A 27,283-nucleotide genomic window follows, 5' to 3' on the forward strand; every position below is an offset into this window, starting at 1 on the left:
AGAATTAGCACATGGAAAGCTTGCTTTACCCCAAATACCATTCCAATGTCTCCAGTACAGAATGGGGCAAACAGGTAAATTACTGCCCGTGCCAAACCACTTGTGGTGACTTTGGACCCCAAATCTGCTTCTTTCCATCCCTGAGGGGCTTCTGTTCTCACCTGAGGTGAATTTTTTCTAATCCAGCATCTGCGAGGTCGTCGTTTGCCCGCTGGTGAATATCTCTTTGGGTTTCAATTTTGTGGTCATCGGACAGACCATCCACTTTATGGATAAACACCTCGAAATTGATGTCAGTGTTCACTTTGTAGGCCCTGGTCACTGTGAGGTGCAGCCTGGCCAGGGCTTCCATGTAATCATCCTGGGAACAAAGGCACAGTCCCGTCAGGCGAGGAGGCTTTGCTCTTTAAACTCTGCTACGCTGCCTTTCACATACACTCCCCCCCGTCCCGAGCTTTACTGAGGGATGCTTGACAAATAAACATTGCATATATTTAAAGTGTACAATGTGATGTTTTGATACATGTACATGTTGTGAAATGATCCCCCTAATCAAACTAACCAACCTTTCCAGCACCTTGCCTAACAGTTAACCATTTTTTTCCTTTCCACGTTCATTCTTAACTTGGAAACCATCTGGGTACAGTCTCCAAAAATATTTTGCAAAAGCCCAATAAAAGCTGGTTTCATAGAATTCAAGATAGAAAACGTTAAGTTTTGTTAACAAAGAGATGAAAAAGAAAGGCCAGAAAAACACAGCTGTAGGCCGTTACGACTAGCTTGGTGACAGTCATAAATATAAGAGTTGCAATTTTGTGAATCAAAAATTCACAAAGGTCACTGAGGACCTCCCTTGGAATACAATTCCTCCCAGATTTTTGAGCCTTTTGGTAAACTGTGATGAACAGATAGAGATGAGAGCATGATATGGGTCACTGGGAGGACGGAGAAGAAGTCAGAAAGAAAAAACTCTAAGAACCACTGGTCTAGAGCAGCCAAATTGGCCGATGCCTGTTGTTTGTAAGTAAAGGTTTATTGGAACACAGCCACACTCATTTGTTTATATAGCGTCTACAGCTGCTTTCCTTTTTTAATCTTCACCCAAGGATATTTTTTCATTGCTTTCCAGAGAGAGAGAGAAAAAGAAACATCGATGTGAGAGAGACACATCAATTGGTTGCCTCTCACATGCGCTGACCAGGGCCAGGATCGAGCCTGCAGCCGAGGTACATGCCCTCAGCTGGAATCGAACCCAGGGCCCTTCAGTCCACGGGCCAGCTCTCTAACCACTGAGCAAAACCAGCTAGAGCTATGGCTGTTTTCTTGCTACAATGGCAACTGAATAGTTCTCCTCTGTGGAAACACCTCAGATATGGTACAACCTGCAAAGCCTAAAATATTTACCATCTGAATGAGAAAAAGATTGCTGACCCATGGTCTACAATAATTGCCCCAAATAACACAATACAACTTTTTGTCTCCTTCCTACAGGTGACACCTATATAATAATATAATGAACACCTGTATATGTATCTCTTTGCTTAAGAAATCAAACATTAGACACTGAAGCCCTGTGTGTTCTCCCCCTCCTCCCAGCCCACCCCATCACTCTACCCCCACCCTCCAAAGCTAGCACTAACCCAAGTTCAGTGTTTATTCTCACTCATCTCTTTATACATCACTGCATACATATCTATACCTAAACAACATACAGAATTCATTTACATTGTTCTAAAATTTACAAAAATATCAAGTTACATGTATGTTTTGCCTTTCACCCAACATTATTTCAGTGCCTAACTCTAGTGTATAGCTCCTTTTAACAGCTCTATAAAGTTTCATTGTATGGATGATCTTTAATTTATCATGGTTGATGAAGTAGTGTGTAGCTTCAATTACAAATGACATTAAAAAGAAGAAAATACTTGGTTTATTAGAGCAGAGGGATTGTGGATGATTCTTCTTACCGTGTTTGTTATTATCTTCTATGACAAATAAAAATAAAGAAAAAATATATTGCCTAGTTTCAATCCAAAATTAGATCTAGGAATTATAGATGTGTGTGTCCCAAGACACAGGCGGAATGGCTTCGGGGGGCTGAGGGGGGGCCCTGGAGATGCAGTGCATCTGTGGGCTCTGCTGGGGGGCTGGGGGGATCACACATTTAGGTCATAGAAAAGGATTCTCAATTCTTTCATTCTCTTTTATTTTACAACACTCTGTGAGGACACATTTTCTCCCTGGTGATACATTTATCTAGCAATCCTCTGATTGTGAGGAATTCATAAGCAAAAAGTAAAAATATGAGGTGTCCAACCCACAGAGCACTGCTTAGAAATAAAGAAAATTATGTTCAAGTGCTGCCTAGATACTTCCCTAATGTGTGCTCTTCTTTTTAGTGCTTGTAATCACATCCTGCAAACATTCCCACATATAAGATTTTCACAGCCTGCTTCCAATAGAAAAGTATATTAGACAGACTCTGAACCTGCTTATTTAATTACTGTATATATTTTTACTAAATGACAGTTCTCAACAATGTTTTTCCTACCCTTTTTTAAACAGATAACTTAAAAGGATGAATTTTGCAAGCATTCATATATTTTTCTCTACCTTACAGCTAAAAAATAAATCAACAAAAAAACAAGAAACAAAATAAAACAAAAATCACATTTAACAACCAAAATTGAAGGTCCACTTTTATGTTCAGGTAGAATTAAAACCAAATTATGGTTTCAATTTAAAAATAGCTAAGTGTACCCATTTTGGCCTCATTATAGCCATTGCACAAACACCTGAGATGGATGTGCTTTGGAAATCTGAAATCCATAAATGCAAGTTGCTAGGTAAGCACAACATGGTACTGAAGTAAGTATTTACTTACTAAGCCACTGTCTTGAAATGATGAGTCATCTGGTTGGAATGTACTCATTCAGGGGCTGCCACTACCTAGTTCACTAACTACAGAAACAGTAGCCATGTGACAGGAGAAAATGGAGCTTAGAAGAGACAGATGCGAATGACATCCCTGGAGCCTCATCTCCCATGCAGCAGCGTGGACACACTCTGGCTGCTCTTCTCCAGCTCCAGAGTCCCTAATTTATGGTGCTGGCAGACCTGAGGCAGGAAGGCAGGGGATACTGCCAAAGCCACAGATGGGCCAGAAAACAGGTCAGTACAAGTGGGACAGCCAGGAAAGCGGCGACTGACAGCAGGCCCTGGACCTGACGCAGGTGTCTATAAGCATGCACTTCTGGTGGGTCCAAGAGAGGAGAGGCACTGCTGCTCTTAGATCAGGCACTGAAATTCGAAGTCTCCCCCTCTATACCCCTCCACAAAAGGAAGAACTTTTCTAACCACATGGCCAAGCTCCCATAGCTACACTACAAGGTGCAGTCGCCGGAAACGAAAAGGCTTTAGTTGAAATTTTCATTATTCTATGAAACACCTAGCTCCGTGAATGCTCTCTAGCATGAGCAGTCTTCTCGGAGAACGGTTTTCCCCGTGGGGGCTCAGACCCATTGTGACTAACACGTCACATCCCTTCCCCGCTCACTATACTGGTGCTTCTGCAACGGCAGGGGGTGCTCGGCCCACGTGTCTCCCTGCAGGGCCACAGTTTCAGAAAAATGTCTCGACCGGAATTTAGAGTTGGTTTAGTGCATTCGGCAGGACTTACTGCCTTTTATTCCCCCACAGCTGCAGAAGAGAGCCCTTGGGAGGGACGTCAGGCTGGGCCAGACATCACGGACACTTTCGAAGACACGTGGACACGGAAACTTTGAAGGGTTTCAAGGTCCCAACCTTGCTGCCTGTACTTTCTTATACCGACCCGCCTCAGATGCAACGGTGGTCCCGCTGCTTCCCTTCCCCACCTCCTCTTAACACTGGCCCTGCTCCCACTTAACAGGAGAAGGGCTCAGGGTATAAAATCCCAGAGTGCCAAGGAGACAATTCAGAAGACTAGTTGGAATAACTGATAAAGCGAATGACTCTACACCTGGGTACTAAGTCAAAGGGCTCCCAATTCTTTGCTCTCAGCAAAGTTGAGGAAGACCAAATCCGCATGTCTGTTTGTAAACTACTAAAAATAATTTTTTTTGTGATAGAAAACTTGGCAATTTAGGGGATATAACTTAGAAGGAGTGTAAATAATTGAGTGGATGCTATCCCAAAACTCACCCTATATCTGCCTACTTATTTATGTGAATGAGGTTTCTCAGTGCTTACATCTATACATATATAAAACAAAAGTAGAATTGACGCCAAATCCTGTCTTATTCGTGCCTGGATAAGAATCTGCTGAGAGCATCAGCGGGGGGACATGTATTTGCTGTCTTTGGCCTGTATTAGTGCATTAGTCCCCTCCATCTGTGAAAGTTCCCAGATTTGTGATTTCTGAGACGTACACAGCTCCCTGCTCTCATCACTGGTTGGTCAGGGGTGCATGAAGGGAGACTTCCTTGCAAACCCTGAGAGCCCCAACTGAGAAATGTTTGTTTGGTGGAGAAGTGTATTTATTCTAAAAACCAAACCCCAAACGGAGACCATCACAAAGGAAATTGTTTGAACCCAGGGGAACGACTACCTTTGTCGGGGAGAGGGGCCTGCTGTCGCACTGTACCCAAGACTGGGCTTTACCTGGGAGTCTATGACAAATATCAGCGCTCCTGTTCCCCGGAAGATCATCTCATAGTCAAATGTAGGGTCAAAAAAGTCAATCTGTCCTGGGAAGTCCCAAATCTGAAAATTCACAAAGGAGCTGTTGGAAACGTCTTCCCGGCAGATCTTGTTCGTGCTCTCCAAGAACAGTGTCTCGCTGGGAGACATTTTGTGAAAGACAACCTTCTGGATGGACGACTTGCCGCTTCTCCTCAGGCCCATGAGCAGGATCCTCGGCTTCGCCTCGGTGCTGAAGGGGTCACTGAAGGCCAGGGCTGTAGAAAACCACAGAACAAAAACGAGGGGGAGATGCTTTCACAGCGGTTAACTCAAGGAGTTTCACTTCCACCTCAGATGTGATTTATTTATTTTCAATTTTTTTTTTACCATCTAAGCCATTTCTTTTTTTTTAATTTTATTATTATTTTATTATTACTATTATTTTATTTTTGTTTCAAATATTACAGATGTCCCTTTTTCTCCCCAATGACCCATTCCACCCCGTCCCATCCCCCTCCCCAGTCCCTCTCCACATCATTGTCCGTGTCCTTGGGTTGAGCATATACGCGTAAAAATTCTTTGGTTACTCTCCCTCCCTCCACCCATCCGCCCTCCTCCGTCCCTCTGACATTCGTCAGTCTGATCCATGCTTCCATATCATTGAATCTATTCTGTTCATCAGTTTATTAAGTTCTTTAGATTCCGCATATAAGCGAGATCATGTGATGTTTGTCTTTCTCTGCCTGGCTTATTTCGTTTAGCATAATATTCTCCAGGTCTCAGATGTGACTTATGATTCACAGACAAGTTGACTTTTCCAAATATGGAGAGTGCTAGCTACATCACCCCGCTCACTGAGGGACCAGCCTTTAGTGAGCACAAAACACCGAAAAAATACTGTTTCACTACCTCTCATACCATCCCAGGGGGGCAGAGGACCTGTACAATTCCACATTACAAGCTGGGAATCTAGAGGGTGAAGAGAAGACGTTTCCTGGAGCTGACAGTCCAGGAAAAGAACCCGGGGTGAGTGTTCCAGAACAATGTCCTTTGCCTGGATCATCAGGGTCTCTATGCACTGAAGAGATGCTTGTTCATTTACCCTCCCTCAGTTCCCCTCTTCTGGCCAGTGCTCTCATATGCCAGAAAATGCTGGAAAATGGGCATGTTCTAGATGCCTCAGATTCAGACTGTGTTAGAAAGTGGATGTCAACTTTGTGAGAGGCACAGCTCACCCAAGCCCACCTGGCTCTAAGCCTGAACTGACCATTTAAATTAAAATTCACTAAAATCAATAATCCAGAACCACTATGCCATACAGCTCAAATTAATACAAAGTAATATTGAATTATAAACTGTAATTGAAAATATAAAAATTTTAACATCCCCTCCCCCCCAAAATCCAGCTCCTCCTTATATGAAGTTCCTAGAGTAGTCAGGTTCATAGACACAGAAAGTTGAATTGTAGTTTCCAGAGGCCAGTGGGATGAAGAGTTAGTGTTTAATGAGTAGAGTGTCAGTTGGGGAAAATGAAAAAGTTCTGGAGATGGATGGTGGTGATGGTTTTACATTATGTGTGCACTTGACATCACTAAACTGTATACTTAAGAATGGTTAGCCCTAGCCCAGCTGGGCGTGGCTCAGCGGTTGAGCATCAACTTAAGATCCAGGAGATCGTAGTTCAATTCCCGGTCAGGGCACATGCCCGGGTTGCGGGCTCGATCCCCAGTCGGGGGCATGCAGGAGGCCGCTGATCAGTGACTCTCTCATCATTGATGTTTCTCTCTCTCTACCTCTCCCTTTCTTTCTCTGAAATCAATAAAGATATATTTTTTAAAAAAAGGAAAAAAAAAAGGTTAGCCCGGCAGAGTGGCTTGGTTAGGCATCGTCCTGTGCACTGAAGGGTTTTCAGTTCGATTCCAGTCAGGGCACACACCTGAGTTGCAGATTCAACCCCCGGTCAGGGCGCACGAGGAAGGCAATTGATCAATGTTTCTCTCTCATGTCGATGTTTCTCTCTTTCTCTCTCCCTTCCTCTCTCTAAGCATGTCCTTGGGTGAGGATTTAAAAAAAAACACAACAGGTTAAAATGGTAAATTTTATGTTATGTATGTTCTACCACAATAAAAAATTCAGTTCCACACTTGCACAAGTCATGCTTCAGGTATTCAATAGCCACATAGGGCAAGAGTGCAGACATAGAACATTGTCATCATCACAGAAAGTTATACAGATCAGCATTACTCTAGTCCCTGGTAACAAAAATTCAATCCTAAAATAATTTGCTAAGGGTCTTAGAGGAATTAGGCATCACTGGATAAAAGTAGGAATTGGTATAAAAGCTCAAAACCCTGTTGGGATCTCTCTTTCCTTTGTTCTTAAAACATATGTTAGTTCCACAATGTTCTTCAGTCCTAAACGACCACTCAATTTCTGAGAAGCATTCCTATTTGACCAAAAGTGTGTACATTTCACAGAAGCAAAGGACGTATTACCTAGTGGTTAAATGCTAGGGCCTGAAGTCAAGACCTGGTGTTTGAGCTATGAGACCTTGAACAAGATACTTAGCTTTTCAGAGTCCATTTCAAAATCCATAAAATGGAGTTGACATTGACAATAAAAATCTCATAGGGCTGTTATGATAATTAAATGATTATAATAACAGGTCCTAAAATGATTATTAAAAATAAGACCCATTTGGCAAATGGTGCTGGGACAAACTAGATATCCAAAAACAAAAGAATAAAGTTGGGCACTTATCCTACACCATATACAAAAATTAACTCAGAATGGATGAAACATCTAAATTTATGAGGTAAGATTACAAAACTCTTAAAAGGAAACATAGGTATAAATCGTGATGACCTTAGATTAGGCAGTATTTTCTTAGTTAGGACACCAAAAGCACAAGTAACCACAGAAAAAGTAAACTGGACCTCATCAAAATGAAAAACTGGTTCTTCAAAGGACACTATCCAGAAAGTGAAGACAACCCACAGAACAGGAGAAAACATTTGCAAATCATATATGTGATGAGGGTCTAGTATCCAGAGTATAAGAAGAATTCTTACAATTCAAGAATAAAAAGACAACCCAATAAAATATAAAAAATCTAAATAGACATTTCTCCAAAGATAGACACATGGCCAATAAGCACATGAAAAGATGTTTTACATCATTAGCTATCAGAAAAATACTAATCAAAAGCACTATGGAATGCCACTTTATATCCACGAGGATGGATACAATCCAAAAGACAGATAATGACAAGTGTTGGTGAGGATGTGGATAATCTGGAACCCTCATACACTGCTGGTGAGAATGTAAAATGGTGTGCTTTGAAAAAAAAAAAAAAAAAAAGTTTGGCAGTTCCTCAAAAGGTTAAACATTGAGTCACCATATGACCCAGAAATCCAAAGGAATATCTTCAAAGGTATGAAAACATACATCCAAGCAAAAACCTGCACATTAGTGTTCACAGTGGTATTATTCATAATAGCCAAAAAGTGGAAACAACCCAATGGCCATCAACTGATGACTGGATTAACAAATATATATCCATACAATGGAATATTCAACCATAAAAAGGAACAAAGTACTGATTTATGCCACAACATAAATAAACACTGAAAGTAAAAGGAACCAGATACGAAAGGTCACATATTATTTGACTCTATTTATAGGAAACGTCCAGAACAGACAAATTCCGAGACAAAAGATACTTTGTGGTTGCCAGGGGCTACAGGGAAGGGAAAATGGGAAGTGACTGTTAATGGGCATGTGGTTTCTTTGGAGTAATAAAAATGTTCTAGAATTAAATAGGAATCATGATTACATACCTTTGTGAATATAGTAAAACCACTTATTTGTATACTTTAAAAGGGCAAATATTATATGTAAAATATATCTCAATTAAGAAAAGGCTTCATGAATGACCGAATAAAATAATAAAAATAAAATAATAAATAAAAGTGAAACTTGGAGAAAGGAAACCAATATTTTAAGAAAAAGGCAGAATATAGGCAAATATGGAGATATAAATACATTAAATTATTTTTCTAAATTTTTGTTTGGTTTCCTTCTGAACTACACTTCTTACGTCTTTCTCAGTCCCTTATTTGAGTCTAAGACTACTCAAATAGAGACTGAAAAGTAATCCTTTATTTCCCTATTTTAACTAACAACTTTTTCCAAAACACACTAATACTTGAAAAATCTTACTTAATTTCATTTACTACATATAATATTTTGATGTTTGAATTTGCAAATACACAAATTTTGAGTAAAACAATAATGAATAAAGTAAGCAGGTACAGATGTACACAAAAACTACTCTATTATAAGCAGCATCTCAGCCTATCACACACTTTTCCAGTTCAGCTTAACCCATTCTAACAAATTGCTGATGATATACCATAGAAGCAATTTGGGATGTAAAATGCCCAAAAGGTAACCAACTTTCTTCATCAGTGATTATATGCTATCCATTCGCAATACTGCCATTACAAGTCAATCTTAGCAAAAGCAGGGCATGAATTACAAAAGAGAACAGGATTTCCAGCCTTTTGGCTCAGTAGTTAAGAGCGCTGGCCCATGGACTGAAGAGTCTTGGGTTCGATTCTGGTCAAGGGCAAGTACCTTCACTGCGGGCTTGATCCCCACCTTGGTCAGGGAGAGTGCATGAAGCAACCAATTGATGTGTCTCTCTCACATCGATGTTTCTCTCTCTCTCTCTCTTCCACTCTCTCTGAAAAGCAATGGGCAAGGATTAAAAAACAACAAAAAACAAAACACAGGATTTCCAGTTTCAAAAGTACCAGACTGATAACATGTCACAGTCTTCACCTCCCCATACTAAATCCCTAAAAATAATAGAGAAGGTATAAACAATTAATAGATGAACAATTAAACATGGATATTTTCAAGCTCAGCTGAACTTGGAAAAAAAAGAAAACTAGAAACTGACAAATCATTAAAAAATTCCCTAGGAAACACAAAGACCAGATTTGAAGAGGGAACTTGCAGCCAATGGAAGGGTTCTGCTGCAGAAGGTAGAACTGGTGGAAGTCAAAACAGGAAGGGCAGGAAGACAACCAACAGAGTCATTATTTGGAGAATCTAAGTGAGAAAAGCAACGAGATCAACTCTGTGCACCACTGTCCATCTGCCAAACACCATCCTACACATACTCTGGAATATCTTCCAGATGGGAGCAGTGACCATAGGAAGCTTGGGTGTGAGAGTGAAGGCAGTGCCCCAGGAGCTAGTGATGCCCCGAAGGAACAGGCAGCAACCACACTACCCTCTCCAAATACTCTGACCTTACGTAACTCTCACTATAATGTGTGTGGAGTTCAAGAGGTGGAAGCAGCAGCATCTTCCCTCCAGACATTTCCTCAAATGCCAACATTTAAGGAAAACCAAGGTTATAGAAGAGAACAGAGACTCAGAAAATAGAAGAATGTACACTTGAAGAAGAAGAGTTCATAATGGAATCAGAGCAAACTTTCAAGATAAGTATAAAATATGCAGAGGTAAAAGAAAATTTCACATTCATGAAACAAGGACAGTTTCCAAATAAGAATAGTCATGAAAAAGGGGTTAGAGGTCTTGGAAGTAAAAATATAATTTTGGGGGTGGGGGGGGAAATAAATGGATTAAAAAAGCAGAATAAACACAGATAAAGAGGGTAATAGTGACCTGGAAAGTCAAATTCTCTCAGAATGCAGTACAAAAGGATAGAGCACTGGAAGATGTGAAATAAAAATTAAAGTGACATCAGAAATAAGAGAAGGCCCACTATGAGCCAAAGAAATTCCAAAAGAAGAAAATACAGAATATATGGGAAAACCATATTTAACTAAATAATAGATAAGCCTTTCCCAAACTAAGATAGGATAAAACTCAAAAGGAACAAAGAGAGAAATTAAAAAACAAAAAACAAGCCCAAATTCTAGGATAATCATAGTAAAACTTCAAAACATCAAGGATAATAAAATCCTTCAGACTATCAGAAGAGGAAAATGATTACCTACAAAGGAATCAGAAAGACATCAGACTTCTTAACAACACAGGATACAAGAAGAGAATGGAATAGAACAGGATCTTTAAAGGACTGAAGGAAAACATCTTTAAACTCAGATTTATATACCCAGTCATACTATTTTTCAACTGTGGGAGTGAAATAAAGACATTTGAGGACTTAGAAACTTTATTGTCCATTTAATCTTTTTGAAAGAATTACTCAAGGATGTACTCCTGAAAGAAAAATACACCAAAATGTAATAAAATATAATAAGCAATGGAAAACAGACATTTTAGTGAAACCTATTAATTTTAAATTATTGATTTTAAATTTTTTAACAGAAACCAGAAACTAAAACTTCAGACAATGCAAGGTAGGGGATAAATGCCCATAGGCTATAGGGAGTAACCCAGTGGATTGCAAGGGCTGTCAATTCAGGTTTCCAGTAGTGCAGGATTTGGATGGGTCTCAGGTGGAGGGGGGGGGGGGTAGGCACTCCAAGAGAGGGGAGCCCAAATGTTAGCAAAGGCACAATGCCTTGCATAGAATAGGAAAATATCTGTGCAATAAAAACTCACAGCAACCATTGCATTAGGCACCGTATATACTGCAGCCCATTTACTCCTTCGAGAATAGATATTATCCACATTTCACAAATGACAGGCTCAGAAAGGTCAAGTAACATTCAGACTGAAGGTTAGGCCATCCAAAGTCTATGCATTCGTTCTCCTTCTGCTGTGCAACACCGCCTCCAATTAAAGAAAGCAAAAGTCCACATTGAATTATGTATAAGCACAAAAATATGTTTAAGTGTTTATAAATGTCTTATTTCTTCCCAATTTATACTGCTGGATGTAGGTGTGGATTTTAACTTATTTTCAGCAGGGTCTGCAAGTTTTTATGCGGCATGATCATCCAAGCTGGTGCCCTGGAGGTTGGATCTCCTCCCCCAGGGAGAGCAGGAAGGTGATGGAGACCTCAGTAATGGGGGGAGGGAGTGCATATGTAATGTTTATCTACAAAGAATGGCTGGGAAGTGAAATATACAGAGCCATAGCGCGCGCGCGCGCGCGCGCGCGCGCGCGCGCGCGCGCGCGCGCACACACACACACACACACACACACACACACAGCTGGAAGTATACCTTTTTCCCAGCAGGGGAAATAGTGGACCATTTTCAAGCAAGCCACCAACTGCACGCAGCCAGGACTAAATCAGCAAGAGTACCATCAGCTCTTGGAAACCCCTCTGATCCACAAAGACACATTTTATCATATTTAGCTGGTGTGTATGGAAATATACTGTGTGCCAGGGATCACACTAGACATTTCTACAAACTTTATCCCCCCCATGAGGAGGTACCAATCTGCTTTACACCTGAGGAATTTGTGGGAAGGAACCTGCCCAAAGTCACAGGGCTGATATGTGGTAGAGTCCTCACCCAGAGCCTTAGCCACCAATCAGATGTCCTTCAACAAAAACTGCAACAAAGAAAAGGGAAAAGACTAGAAAATATCAGAGTACATCATGCATAATAAGAGTAAATACTGTTAGGTTTATTTATACATAGGTGTGTGCTGGTTCACAATATAAGTGTACTTATTGTGGACCACAGTTAAAAATTTTTTGTAGGCCTCTGCTGTTGATCAGGAGAGGTTTCTTGCCTCAGAAAGGAGTGCTGACAAAAATCTCCCCTCTAATCCTCTCCTATGGGGTTTCTCAGAAGGTCTCATTCCACTCTGGGAATGGGAAGCAGGGAGCTGACATCAGGAAAGTAAACAACCCCACTCCTGGCCTCCTGGCCTCCTGGCCTCCTGGGGAGGGCTGGGCTCTCTCCACCAACATTTCCCGGAGCATCACCCACTAGCTCAAGTTGCATAAGAACAATCTGAGAAAGGTGAAAAGTGAAGAGAATGAAGGATGATAGCTACCTTGGAAGGGGCAACAAAAGGGCCAGTACTAAAAAAAAAAGGCAATCAGAAAGGAACTACAGGATTTGTGGACTAGATGGTACCCCACAGAGGGCTCTTTAAAAGTGTCAGCAGAGGCAGGAGTGAGGTGAAATTTACAAGAGGGCAGTTTGTTCTGTTTCATAAAGGTTCTCTGAAAGTCTGCCAAGTGTGCGACAGGGCTGAGCCAGGGGCTGCAGACACAAAGAAAAGATTCATCCTTCAGCGATTAGAGGGGACAAGAAAGACTGACAATTTGCTGCTATCCTAGGTGTTATGGGCTCAGAGAGAGGGTGCCCTGGAGATATGACATCTGAGTCTTAAAGAAGAGGAGGCATGAAAGAGATGAATAAGGGAAAGATAGCGCCATTAAGATATTTTGGCCTTCCTGGAGTTTTGGGAATGTAGTTCAAAGGAAAGAAAAGGCTCCACATTGTCTATTGGTTTCCCATAGCATATAGAATAAAAATCCAAATGCCTTCTGGTCTCAAAGGGCCCTATGTGGGCTACCCCCTCATCCCATGCCTGGTTCACCTTCCCCACTAGTTCCAGATGCTGCAGCCGCCCTGGTCTTCTAGTTCCTCACCTCAGGGTCTGGACTGGCTGCTCCCTCCACCTGGCAGGCTTCCTCCAGCCAGCCCAGCGGCAATTTTATCTTCTCTTTTCTAATCGAGGGCCCCATCACTTCCTAATAACCTTTCTTAGCAGTACTTATCACTATACAAAATTATCTTTTTACTTTATGTCTGTCTTCTTGTTTACTTGTTTACTATCTGTCCTTCTCAAATATACACACACAAAATACAATATAGAGAGGTAACAGGCTAGCTCATGAATGAGATGCTGGGAAGTTTGGATTCTACTCTGAAAGCCATGAGGATATCACTAAGGATTTTAAGGGGAGACTAACATGATCATATTTACATTTAATGTAAGTTCGCTCTGGAAACAGAATCCTTAGGGGGAGTGTCAATGTGTAGACAGGGAAGGAGTTTAGAATAAGTCACTGTGGCATAAAAATTATTTTGAGCTAAAGGCATTTGAGTTCCTGACCCTTTATTTGCCTACAGCAGAGCCTCCCAAAAGAGCTCAATTATCATAAATCTCCCCAGGAGCAACTCTAATCTCCTGTTAGAAGATTAGAGACTGAGACTGACCCCAGAAGACAAATTGGCCCCACACCCAAACAGACATTGTCCCAAAACTACGGTATCTCCCAACTATTCATTCTTCTATGGGCCCATTTACTTTTTCTGAAGTCATTTGTTTTTCCATAAATGCCCTTTCACCAAACCCTTCTAATGAGTCATTTTTGCTCTCCCAGAAGTACCCCTCTGCCCTTCCTCAAACTCTGTTAATATGGTATGTAAGCCCCAAATTCTAGGTCTCGAGTCAAATTTTTTGTGGACTGTCTTGTATTAGTACATAATTAAATCCGTTTTTCTCTTGCTAATCTGTCTTTTGTCGGTCTAATTTGCAGGCCCCCAATTCAGAACCTAAAAGAATAGAGAAAAAGTTTTTCCTCCCAACCACAGTAGGAAGTTGTTCTAGAACACAAATGGGAAATGGAAGAACTAAGGCACGGCCTGCGGAAATTGGCAGAAGGAATGGAGTCATGAGAAGTTCAAATCAAGTTCAATAGTATCTGGTGAACCATGGGACATAGGGACAAGGGAGAAAGAGGCTCTGAGTTCCCAACCTGACAGCCCAAGTGAACAAGGGCCCATTCACCAAAATGGTAAAAGGAAAGTGGCTATTTGAAGTTGTTGAGTCTGGGGCACCTGCTGGCCTGTGGTTGAGGTGAGAAAAGGTGCTGGGAGTTCAGAAGGGCCATAAGACTGAAATTACAGACAGGTTTGAAGTGGGAATTCAGGTTGCTAAGGCTGCCCATGCCTTGTTGGTCCTTTTTGTCTCTGGTCCTCTTGGCTGAGTGAGAGGGCACATTTGAAAGGTTTGAGCCTTGGCCACCAAGAAACAGCTCAAACCAACCCACTCTTATCACCCAGCAGTTACCATTTCCGGACCACCTGCATAGCAGGCAGTGTTGTCTCTAATCCTCAAGTTGTTCTTTACAAGATGTAAAAACTGAGGCATCGGGGTTTACCACAATAAACACTCAATAGGTGTTTGTAGGTTGGGATGATTGAATGAAAGTGACTGAGCAGAATTGGAAGATAAGTTAACTGAAAACTTTAAAAAGAAACTTTATATCTGACTTTGGCCCAGACTAGCACCTGGGTATCAAGAGGATGAGCTTTCTGCCAAGAGAAAGTTTATCTACCGTGGTCAGGGGCACTGAACATACCTCACCTACTTTGCACTGGGACCTGTCAGTACCAAATTCCCCAAGCAGCCTACCTTTGTAACTAGACTGCGGAGATCCCAGGGAAACTCACCCCCTAAGAAACAGCATTATGGGGGGGGGGTTTCGAACCCCACCATTAACAGTCTTTCACCCCTTAAGGCTAATTGTTTAATCAGAGCCCTGTCAGAAACCTGCAGGCCTCTAAGTACAAAAGGAAACAGATCAAGCACCTAGAGCACAAGGCCACCTGGGGGCCAGGCCAGGCTGATCTGTGGGTTGGGAAGGTCACAACAAAGAAGGAGCAAGAAATCAGGAAAATGGGAACTGAAGAGCAATGTGCCCCTCCTTACACAATTCTAACAAGGTTGGCCCAGCCTTCCTGAGCTCAAGGGGTCTCTGTGAGGAGGAGCCATTGAATGCAATTCACTTCATAAATTCGGAGGTATTATACAACTGAGAGCTACTACTATTAAGTTCTCCCAGAGGTGACACCTTTAAACAGCTCCAAAATGGGAAAATAAAACAAAGATTTAACAAAAGAATAACATGGTAGTAAAGAGATGGCAAGTGGAATGGTTTAAAAAGTGCCGGGTTAGTGTCAGACTGGGGTTCAAGTCCCAGCTCTGCCGTTTACCAGCTGTGATACCCTCTATATGTCCCCTAGCCCACGAGTCCTTATTTATTCATCTATCAGTCTCTAACAACGTGTGCACACGCGCACACACGCGCGCGCACACACACACGCACCCTTCTTTTTCTTCTCCCTCCCACCCCCCATGCCTAGGGAAGGAGAAGGTGTTTTGTGGAGTGAGACCACAGTGAAAGGCTCACTCAGTCATAGGGAAAGTTAGAATTCCTTCCCTACTAGTCTTCTGTGGGGTCAACAAAGGCTTAAGGTTCTATTTATTTATGGTTTTAGGAAGAGGCCTCGATTCTGTTTGCAACACGATCTGTGGGCCTTTACATTTCTGATCGACGGAGCGACATACATTCAAGACCCGGGAGTTCAGTAAGAAATTCCAACTCAAGTGGAAATTAAATCCATGTGCAATAATAGTACCATTAACAAGAGACTTCGAAATCATGAAGATCTACTGTCCATTTGATTAACTACTTAGTAAGTAGAACTAAATGCAAATGAAACATATTCTCAAAGGCATAAAGGTGATTTTTATTTATTTTTATTTATAGGTAAAGACCAAGTCTTTCTCTCTGAAATCCTCTCACATCACACTGGCAGGTTAAAAAACACTATTCCAACTACAAATATTTCCTTAATATATGTACTCAATAACATTTCTTTCTAATGTATTCTGATCTACCAATGCCCCTCCTTGAAAAGTGTTCTTGTGAACTTTTTTTAACAATCACTTTGAGAGTGATCAAGGTTGGTGTTATGTAGTCCTCTACTTTTCACACTGAGACACTGAGCTAGAGTTTTCCCCAGAGGTCCTCAAGAGGAGAAGTTGCCCAGTTCCCTGCACACTTTAGGTCAGGAGGGAAAAGCCTATTTGTGTCACAGCAGAACCAGGGGAAACCATTGTCACAAGAGAGATTTAAGGCTTTTGCCAAAGAGAGAGAATAAAAAGGAGTTTTAAAATAAATAAATAAGGTAAGGAAGAATAAAGGAGATAGAAGAAAAACAAGCAGGAAAAAAGTGGCTGTGGTAGGAAGTGAAATGTGTCACCAACAATAGCTATGAATGCGGGAGACTGATAAACCAGAGTGAACTCTGAAGAGAGACAGTCACTTGCAGACTGAAAAAGATGATCTTTCAAACTCAGAGCCACACCCCTTATCCAGAACTTGATGTTTCTGCCTCTTGTTTCTATTCAACTAACCTATATCTGTTCTAATATTAAAATGGGAGATTTCTGATAAGAGTAGAGAATCAACATTCTATGATACATCAAATCACTGAAACAGGTTTACAAAATACCTGATATAAAAATATGCTAACTATATGTATTGAAACAAGCACTGTGCCTAAAGGTGTGACCTTGGTCACATCATTTTAAACTATTCTGTATTTACATCTATTCCAGCTCTTACATCTCTCTGTATTTCCAGGGACAGAAGGAAACCCAAGAGACTAGCTATGGCCAGCGTTGTAGTTACTCCAACTCTTTTTGAACATGGCAGAATCATAAGGAAAGGGACTTATATTTTCATGAACCCTCTCTTAAACCTTGCTCAGTTCCACATCATGTTGTAGCTGCAGAAAAGCCCCCTGGCATCTCTGGCATATCAGGAGAACAATGATCTCTGCTTACTCTCAAGGAACCACAAGAAGATGAATTCACTAATAATTTTTTAATCATTTTAAGGGGGGGAAAGCTGAGACTAATGATTAATAGATTCGAATTGCTGGATTCACAGCATGTACACCTATCAGGTGTGTGTGTGTGTGTGTGTGTGCGTGTGTGTGTGTACCTCCAGTAACCACCTAAACTGTTATTTCTTCATACCCTAAGAGAGTGCACAGGCTGCTATGGAAACAAGCCTGCACTCAGCTGGACTGTGGGTGAGCAGCTGTCTTAGCCAGGTTTCCCTTAAATATTGGGACTCTGGGGAAAAAAACAATTTCACTTTTTGATTACATATGGTCTTTTCATTGCTTTCCTTATTATTACAGTTTTTAAAGAACAGTAATTTACTAAAGATTTAAAGTCCGTGTCAAAAAAACAACCATTATTTTTGATGCAATTGTTTTTCAATGACTTAATTATTTATTGCCTCCTCTGTCTGGAGTTTTATCTGGAGTGTGGAAGCTGAAGGTGAGAAAGACTCACCTTATCTCTAACTACCCTGAAAGGGGCGTTGAGAGGTGCCCAAATCTGTCCTTAAGAGAACTAAAGTGCCCGAGAACACTCCTGGTATTCATGAATAAAGTCTGGAGTGCAAGCCAGGGAAGTGCAATTTAAGTCTCACCTTAGCTGCACTACGCTTTCAAACTTAGCACAATGTGGTAAAACGTACAAGACACTGGGTTTAAAAATAAAATCAGAGGTTCCTTATAAGACTATGAGAAATGAAAATCACACTATCCACCTTCATTTGCACAGCGATGCCAGTCCTGCATCCCACCCACCAGGGTAGATTTCTGAGCCTTGTGGAAAAAGCCCCAGGTTTCCACTGAGCACAGGCACTAAACCAAATCCATTAGGAAGGTGAAAGGGGAGGAGCGTTCATTAGAGAAATGCTTTGCTCATGGTTCAAAGTGCACCACATCCATCTTTTCTCAGAGTAAATAAGTCCTTCCCCACCCCCATGCCACACTCCCTTTTCATTTTGTTTGAGGGTAGGCAGATATAAACTTTACCAAAAATAACACAGGATTATAATGCAACATGTGCCCAGGGCCCATTAGAAATCGGGATGAACCTTTGGTGGCACCTTAAGGTCCCAGGAAAGGAAGTCACAACTCCCAACCTCTTCCCTCATCCCAGCTCCTGAGGACCATATCAGCCAGCATGACTGTTGTCAGGGACAGTCTTTGCCAGAACTGCTGACCAAGGAGCCTGCCTATCTGCTACTCTAGAAAGAGAATGTTCTGACAGAGACTCTGCATTGAGGCCTAAAGCCTCAAATCAAAGCCAGGAACACGTGGAAAGAACAGGAGCCTGAGATAATGGAAGAAGTCTTCTGAGAACAGACCACCTATGCACAACAGGCCCAAGCGAAGAAAGGCCTGGCTTCAGTAATGTTTGAGGGAGCAAATTTTCATTTGTGGGTCCTCTTACCACATAAATTGAGTACAATGCTTTTATTTTATAGCAAGATTCCAGGTTGATCCAAGAACTCACAAGGGAGGATTTTATCAGTGAAGAAATCAAAAGGATCAGTTCTGGGCGGGGCTGCCTTTAAGTTAGGAGCAGTGGGGAGCATCCAAGACTAGGCAGTGGGGAAGCCCTTTGTTCAGGAAATCCCACCCCTGAGGCAAAGCTTTACTTTCACTTCAATTTCAGTCCCCAAATCAATTTTCAAAGTGCCCCCTTAAAGAGATGCAGAATAAACAGGTCCTCTGGCCCCCAGCACAATATCAAATTACAGGGCTGTTCTTCCCCGATATAGTCTCTTTATTTTCTTTTCTGCTTTCTTTAGAGAACCACAAGTATACCCTATTGTATGTCTAACATTTCAAATACCTTGCAAATACCACCCCATTCTGAATCTTTCCAGTCTCCCAAGAATCTAGGAGGAGCCAACGAATGCAATTTGAATAATAATGAAGTGACTGAACAATTTAATTACCAAAGGTAGCCCTGGGGACTCCAACAAAAGGATTGAAGGCCTTTATCTACAAAAATGTAACCACGTGCTCAACTGTGGGACCAATTATGAAGAGTGCGGAAGAGAGAAGTGCACAGGTGCACACACCAGTTAAAGCAAATGGGGAATTAGCACAAATCCTCCCTGGAGACAGCCCACGATGAAAAAGGGTGACTTGGAAAGCTTCTCTCATCTATCAGGCGCAAGGTTTAGTTAACTTTCTTCCTTTTCTGATTCATTGAATGTAGCACCTACCTTATGCAAAATAATGAAACTGTTCTCTGGAGAAAGGCTTTGAATACGGAATTTAAAATAAGTTCAATGAATTTCAATAAAAGTTCTTCAAAAATCAACAGTCACAAAGGTACTTTTATCCCTCACACAATTTCTTCAAAGTGAAAATGTTTAAAGTTAGTTCCTTCTTTGGATGCACAAAGCTTCACCTTGATGTTATGTTTAACAGCCTCCTTCTACTGACCTTTGCAAGTGACCTTACGATAAAGGACTTTTCCCTTGCTTTGGAGGAAAACAAAAAAAGATGAACCTTCCTGGAAGCCCCAAAATCTCTCAACTTCCTTAGGCCTTAGAATTAAATGCAGAAAAGACCCCACAGCCTGAACAATCGCCAAATCCCGCTCCTTGAACAGTAAACAGTTTACTTCTGAGTGGCATGTGTGCCCCACCACGCGCTCACTCCAGGGCAGGCAGAGTCATGCCCAGGTGGTGCCACCGAGCGCAGATAAGGTGTCCTAACAACTGTGTTTGCTTGGATCCCGGGAAACCCTCGGCCACTCGGCAACTCCCACATCACCGGGGTGCATCTCCCCGCCTCTCCGCGGGCGCCTCTGAGCCCCAGATCTGGGCGGCCCCAGGACCCCTCCCGCTACGACGCGGGGCAAGACTGACACCCGCAGCTGCCGACGACCCTGCCAGTCACGCTGCTGCCGGCTGCCTTTTTTAGCCACGACATCTGACCCCAGCTTCAACAGCAGCATTCAGGGAGAGGTCCCAGGGCGAGCCGAGCGGTCCCCTTCCCTCCCCAGCCCCCAGATCCTGCCGAGAGCTCGGGTGAGAGGTGGGGGAGGTACCCGCCCTGGAACCGGCCGGCGAGCGCACGTTTCTCCAGCCCATACTCTTCCTCTCGCTTTCTCTCCCCACTGATCCCGGTACCCCCATCGCCGCCTGCACCCTGGCTCCCCCATTTTGCAGCTGGCGGTCGCTCCTCTGGCGACCTCCCCACCCCCACCCCGCAACTCCGTTCTCCTGGATCCGCTCCAAATCCCCGGCCCGCGCGCACGGCCCGGCCGGGGGCGGGAAGACAGAGAGGCGGGACGGGGTACGCGCCGCGGGCGCGCGGGGCTGGGGGCCGGGCGAGGGGCCCCGCGCTCACCTCCCGCCTCCGCCCCGCTGTCCGGGTCGGCGTCCGAGGAGTCAGGCCCGTCCCCGTAGTCCGCTAGCCCCACCAGCTCATCCTCCTCGTCGTCGTCCGCGTCCTCCAGCTGCGGCTTCCCCAGCACCTGGCTCATCGCGCCCACCGGCCGCCCGCCCGGGTGGCGAGTTCCGGGTTAGGGGCTAAGCTCCTCGCTCGCCGCTCGCAACCGAGCTGAATCGGGGTTTTGTCTGGAGCGTGGCGGGCGCCGGCGGAGGCGGGGGCCGCGAGTCCCCCCGGCGGGCGGCGCCCCGATCTGGGTCCCGCGGTCCGCCGCGCGCCCGGAGCCCCCCAGCCACCCCTCCCGCCAGCCCGCGGAGGACTCAACCGGAGAGCGGCAGTTCCTCCCCGAGGAGGGAGAGAGAGACTGCGTGACCCAAGTCACCTGACACACACTGTCACACACTCACACACTCACACACACACACACTCACCCCGCACGGGCGCGCGCGCGCTCTCCCGGGCGCAGGCACCGCTCGGCGGGCTCCGGGCTGAGGCGCACTCACGCTCACGGGGGCTGGGGGTAGGAGCCTGAGCGGCGCGGGGCCCTCCGCCCGCCCAGAAGCGCACACGGACACACGCGGGGTACCCAGGGCCGGGGTGCAGGCACCCACCACGGCTGCGCGCCAGGGGCCCCCCGCGAGCCGCTTCTGCACGTGGTTCCTGCACAGGCAGGCGAGCTGGGGGCCTGCACAACCCTGAGAACCTTCCCTCAGCCCACCTTCGACACACACATCCTACCTTGGGCAGCCATCTCCAGCTTTTAATCCTCGGGGCGGGCTCCAACCCAAGCGGGTTGCCCCCTAACGCTGCTGTGCCTGAGCTCCCACCCATAGTAGCGTTTCTAGGGCACCCCGTGGATGCCGAAGGGCCCCAAGAAGAAAACTCAGAAATGCACCGCAGAGGCACAGTCTCCACAGCAATTGCCTTTGAGTGTGACTTTATGGTTCAAAGAGCTTCCCACCAAGAATATGAAAAAATCAGGCCTACCCACATGTAAATGTTTCTGAAAAAATATGCCCCTTGGCTGCCTTAGACCGAATAATTCCTCTGCGGTGTTTTGGAAAAGGCTCAGGTATATAACACACTCGGGAGCTGTTCACGGCCATGTCGTCCTGTCTCATTGCGTAGACTGTAATCCCATATCTCAGAATTAAATGTTTCAGGGCTTTTGTGTGGGATTGGGGAGATGGTGTCTGTGTGAGGGGGAACAATTCTCATATGGGAATAGCAACAATGTGAGGGTGAAACTAAAACCTGCATTCCTCCACAGGCTTTTCATCACAGGACATAGTGTACCCACCCTTTCTGGATACTGCAAAAAAAATCACGTGGATGAACTTCCTCTGTCAAGAACAATAAGAAATAAACCAGCTGGCCAGCATCGCGATACAGATCCTACAGGTGCCAGCAGCTCAGCAGGTGGTGTGGGGGAGGAGAGCAGGAAGAAGGGAGCTGAAGCTCTTGGGGCCCAAGGGTGCTGTCTCTGTAGGGAACATTTATTGAATACCTACTATATGCCAGGGGCTTAGAGGGGCAGGGGGGCAGATCCCTGGATGTTCAGAACACTGTTGCTGCCATGGAAGAGACTTCAGTCTAGCAAATTATGACTCATGTTCTGGATTTTTTTTATTAGTTGTGAGTGTTGAAGGTGGATACAAACACCTTCTAGGAGGTGGCTGCTTCTAATCGAAAAGGTCTTCAGGTTGTCCATCTCGAGGTTGTATAACTTGGTATGACTGTATCAGTCAAGGTCCTTCCCAGGAGGAAAATAGGTGGCTCATGCAAAGATTTTAACTTCGGAGGCTTTAAGTGAAGAGACAATTTACAGGGGTGTGGGCAGAGTTTAGGGAATCAAAGAGCGAGGCAAGTGTGGGAATAGATCATCATGCCTAAAATAGTAGGAGTAAGGAAGGGTGCTCTGGTCCTGGAATGGGGGCACAAAATAGGAGCTGCAGTTGGTGAGGAGGCAGCTGCTGCCAGAACCATCTCATGTAGAGGAGACAGCAATGGGAGGAAATACCCTGACCTCTCTCTCCTCCCACCCTCCATTCTCCTAGAAGTGCCTCCCACTGGCCAAACCCAACTGGAAGCCAGAGGTCAAGTGAGCCTGGAACCTAGTCCAGGACACAGATTTTGGGTAGGGAGGGCAGAAAGTGGGTCCAAGGGTTGATTAGGTAGGGTGGGGAGCAAACAACGTAACCAACCAGCGCAAGCAGGCTCTACTTGCTCTTATAAGAGAAGTTACTCGAGGGGTCATTTTCCTAGTCCATTTCCATCCATTCTGTTAAACCCCCTTATTAACTAAGGGCTCTCCCAGAGTGGGTTTGAAGACTTTTAGCCATCCCAGAACAAACCCACAAGCCTGAGCTGGCCTGATTCAAACCACAGAGGGCTACTTATGAGGACCTAGAAGTCAGTCCAAGGTCAGTCCAGACCATCAAGGCATCCTTGGCTGGTTGCCAGGTGTGCAGGCCCCAGGACCCAATGGTTCATAAGACAGTTCCTAAGCCAAAAGTCCCACTGTGCCTGAGACAGAGATATCTGATGGTCCTCTGCCTTCTCCAAGAAGGGAGATCTTAGGGGGGAAACACCAGCAACAGATTATAGTGCACCCTAAGATATTTGAGAATTGGACCATTCTTGAGAAAATAAAGGAACAAATCCACAAAAATAAATAAAAGCCAGATCCTCAATAATGGTCCACCTCAAGGTAGACAAAAGAGTCATAGACTTAAGAGTCATAGGTTTAAGAGTTTCTAATTCACTGTCATTTCAGAAATGTACAGTATTAATAAAGCTTGAGCAAACAAGAAGAAACTCTATTGCTTTTCTTTTGCTGTTATCATTTCAATACTGTCAGCTTTCAAATAAGGAATATTTTAAAAAATATTTTAGAAATAGAAGTTCTTAAAAGGTCAGTATGTGGATTCTTACAGAATTTAAATAAAAATAGAAAAACACTAAAAATTGAAAGCCTTTTGGAAACTCACTGGGGAATCTGCTCAGTAAATTAGCTATGGCACTGGCCACTCTCTGGCCTGGAGCTCTGGCAATGTCTGTGATTCCAGGAAGAGTGATCTCAAGAATGTGAGGATCATCTATGGGTTACTCATGGTCTTTGCTGGTGTACGTAACCATGGTTAGGTGTTGTAAACTTACATGATCAGTGTTTAATAAGTGTTTATGGAATGAACAAAAGATAGTATATGACCAACTCTCTACACAGACCTGATACATATATGTGTGTGTGTGTGTGTGTGTGTGTGTGTGTGTGTATGTATATAAATTGATTTGAGAATGAGAGGAAGGGAGGGAGAAAGAGAGAAACACCAATGTGAGAGAGACACATTGCCCCAGTTGTAGTGCTGGGAGCAACTCACAACCCAGGTATGTGCCCTTGACTGGGAATCGAACTCACGACCCTTCTGTGCATAGGCCAACACTCTAACCACTGAGTCACACCAGTGAGGGCTACTGACTCCTCCTTCTAAAAAAAACCTTAACTTTTAGAAATATCTTGTGGCATCATGAAAGATACCCTTCGTCTATTGCCCATTAAAATTTAACAAACTAATATGTACTGAGATATTCCTTGAATAAGGTCCTGTTCCAAAATGATATAAACAATGGAAAACAGTATGGAGTTTCCTCAAAAAATTAAATATGGAACTGCCATTTGACCCAGTGATCCCACTTCTAGGAATATATCCTAAGAAACCTAAAACACCAGTCAGAAAGAATTTACGCACCCCTATGTTCACTGCAGCATTATTTACAATAGCTAAGATCTGGAAGCAGCCCAAGTGCCCATGAGTAGATGAAAAAAGCTGTGGTACATTTACACCATGGAATACTATGCAGCTGTAAAAAAGAAGGATCTCTTACCCTTTGGGACAACATGGATGGAACTGGAGAGTATTATGCTAAGCAAAATAAGCCAATCAGAGAAAGATAAGTATCACATGATCTCATGCATATGTGGAATATAATGGACAAAATAAACTGATGAACAAAATAGATCCAGAGACATGGAAGCACGGAACAGACTGATGAATCTCGGAGGGAAAGTGGGTGTGGGGGAGGGGTGGGGATAGATTAATCAAAGAGTTTATATGCATATACGCATAACCCCCAAACACAGACAATAGTGTGGGGAAGGCCTGGAGGAGGGGGCAGATGCCAGGTGGGGGGGGGGGAATAAGGGACATTTGTAATACTTCCAACAATAAAGATAAATTTAAAAAAAAAAAACACAACAAACTCTAAAATTAAAAAATAAATAAATCCAAAATATCCCATTAAGTAAGTAATACTATTGTCCTTACTTTATAGAAGAAAACTGAAGTTAAACAATTTGCACAAGGTACCATATGGAGTAGATGGTGAAACTACTTTGGAACTCAGTCATATAGACATTATTCCTCTTTAATGGCCCAAGGCTAAAGTTAGTTTAGTTAAGTTATAGCCATTAAACTGAAAAGGAGAGCAGAGAAGTGAAGAGCTAGTTTCCAAACTCCTAGGTAAAGAAGTAATGCACACATAGACAATCATTGATTGACATCCTTCCTTTTATTAAGAACACAAATAGCAAGTGATTTAGTATCCTTTCTGGATTATATGACTGTATTGTACTATAGGTTAAGCTAAAGTATAATACTTGTAAGTGTATTTTTGCTTTAAAATTTGAATTTTAAAGGTCAAAAGTTTGTGCCCTTATTTTAGTGAATTATTTTGCTGTTACCAATTAGATGTCTTGTGACAAAGAACATGAGAGCTTTTCAAAAGAAATCTGTACAATTTAGGCTGAATAATTGCAGTCCTGAGCAGGGCAAGCAATTAAATACAGCCTGCATCCTGCATCTTAGAGTATTTTGAGACATCTGATGGCATCATGCCTGGTTCTTGGGATTCACATGTTGAAATCCTTTCAGGCTTTCTTTTTAAATATGTATTTAAAGCTATTAATTTTTTCTTGAAACAAACAAAGGAAAGAACCTTCTACAGAATCTTGCTGGACGCCTGCTGATCCAAAGAAGCCAACCAAATTTCTCAGGAGGGCGGCTCACAGCTTCCAGTTATCCTAAGACAGTTGATGACCCGATGAAATCATTAAAAATCATTAAATTGATCCCACGGAGGCAACCCATCATTAAAGAGATTTTATTAAAATAATGCTTTGACATTTTAAAAACATGCATGTGATAAAATCATCAAACAGCACAAAAGAATATCCAGTAAAAAGGTAGTTTCTCTCCCTCCGCTGACCTACAATCTCCTGGCTCCCGTTCACAGAGGGAAGAGCTCTGTTTTTAAATGTGCAACATGTTTGTTGCCATTACAGAGACTTATATTTGATAACTTCATTTTTTTAACAGTCAACAAACATCTTTTTACCATGAAGACAATTAGATTTTCAAGGCTATGCTTTAAGGGAAATAAACAGAGGGAGGTGAAAGCATAACTGGGGGTGAGAGAAGCCTGATCTAGATGGGGTAGCCAGAGAAGGCCTCTCCAAAAAGGTGGCACTTGAGTTGACCATGAGAAGGTGAGTGCAAAGTGAAAGTCAGGACAGAGAATGTCTCAGCAGTTGAAAAAGCCAAGGAGAAGGGAATGGGTTTGCTGTTGGAGGAACGAAAAGGTCCATGTGATGAGAGAGGGGGAAGTTGGCAAGCACGAGAGATAGGTAGTCTTCTCAGCCAGGATAAGCATTTTGGATTTATTCTGAGTGCCACTGGAAGTCTTTAAGAGTTTTAAGAAGGGAGGTGAAATATGTGATATACTTTTCTAAAAGCTCACTCTGATGGATGGTTTCCAAAGATGGCCACAACGATCCATGCCATCTCCCATGCCCTTTTGCAAGTGTGACTTTGACACTTCTCCAACCTATTTTCCCTCCTCTTGAATGTGGGCAGGCCCTGTGACTTCTTTAACCAATAGAATGTGACAGAGGTGATAGTGACACTGTATAACTTCTGAGATTGGGCCATAAAAGGCCTTAGAACTTTCTTTTTTACTTTCTTTGAGCCTTGAGCCACCATGGAAAGAAATCTGGGCTAGCCCACTGGAGAGGCCCCCTGGATTGAGAAGCCCTGAAGGATGCTGAGCACAAGAGTAAAAAGATCCCAGCATTTGAGTCATCCCAGCTGAGGGCCAGACATGTGAGTGACACCATCTTGGATTCTCCAGCTCAAATTGCAGCCACATGAGGCAAGTATAGCCCACACCAAATGGAGCACAGACTTGCTGTTCTAATTGACCCCTGCTCAGCCAACACACAGAATCATGAGCTAATAAAATGTCTGGTTTTTAAAGGCATTAAGATTTAGGGTGTTTTTTCCCCCACAGGAGTAGATAACTGATGCACAGGAAAATGGATTGTAGATTTAAGGTGGATACTGAAAATAACAGGAGGTCACTGTCATAGTCCAAAAGAGAAATGAATGAAGAGAGAGGGAAATGAAAGAAGTGGATAGATTGGATATAAATTTTGGAGGTAGGATAAGTTTTATTGATAGTTTATTGAATGTGGGTGGTCAGGAGAAGGACTTCTTCCAGGCATTTAGTTTGAGTAATGAGATGGATAGTACTGTTATTTATTAAAATAGTAGACCAGGTAGGAATAGGATTGGGGGTGGGAG

General features: G+C 43.2%; 1 protein-coding gene across 2 annotated transcripts in view; it reads right to left on the minus strand.

Annotated features, from left to right (window-relative positions):
- RRAGD (Ras related GTP binding D) overlaps positions 1 to 21,764 on the minus strand; it is a 36,685-nt gene extending 14,921 nt beyond the window's left edge. The window contains exons 1-3 of one of the 2 annotated variants that reach the window (XM_081141610.1): positions 21,384 to 21,764; positions 4,642 to 4,937; positions 162 to 361 (exon numbers count right to left, since the gene is read on the minus strand). In XM_081141610.1, the coding sequence (XP_080997736.1) occupies positions 162 to 361; positions 4,642 to 4,937; positions 21,384 to 21,396 (509 nt within the window). In that variant the 5' untranslated portion in view covers positions 21,397 to 21,764. Of the gene's footprint in view, positions 1 to 161; positions 362 to 4,641; positions 4,938 to 20,603; positions 20,982 to 21,383 lie in introns of those variants that run through there. The other variant, XM_081141609.1, reaches the window with a different exon arrangement.
- Between the last annotated feature and the right edge of the window lie 5,519 nt (positions 21,765 to 27,283).

The sequence above is a fragment of the Miniopterus schreibersii genome (assembly GCF_964146895.1).
Source record: "Miniopterus schreibersii genome assembly, chromosome: 6".
Taxonomy (NCBI): domain Eukaryota; kingdom Metazoa; phylum Chordata; class Mammalia; order Chiroptera; family Miniopteridae; genus Miniopterus; species Miniopterus schreibersii.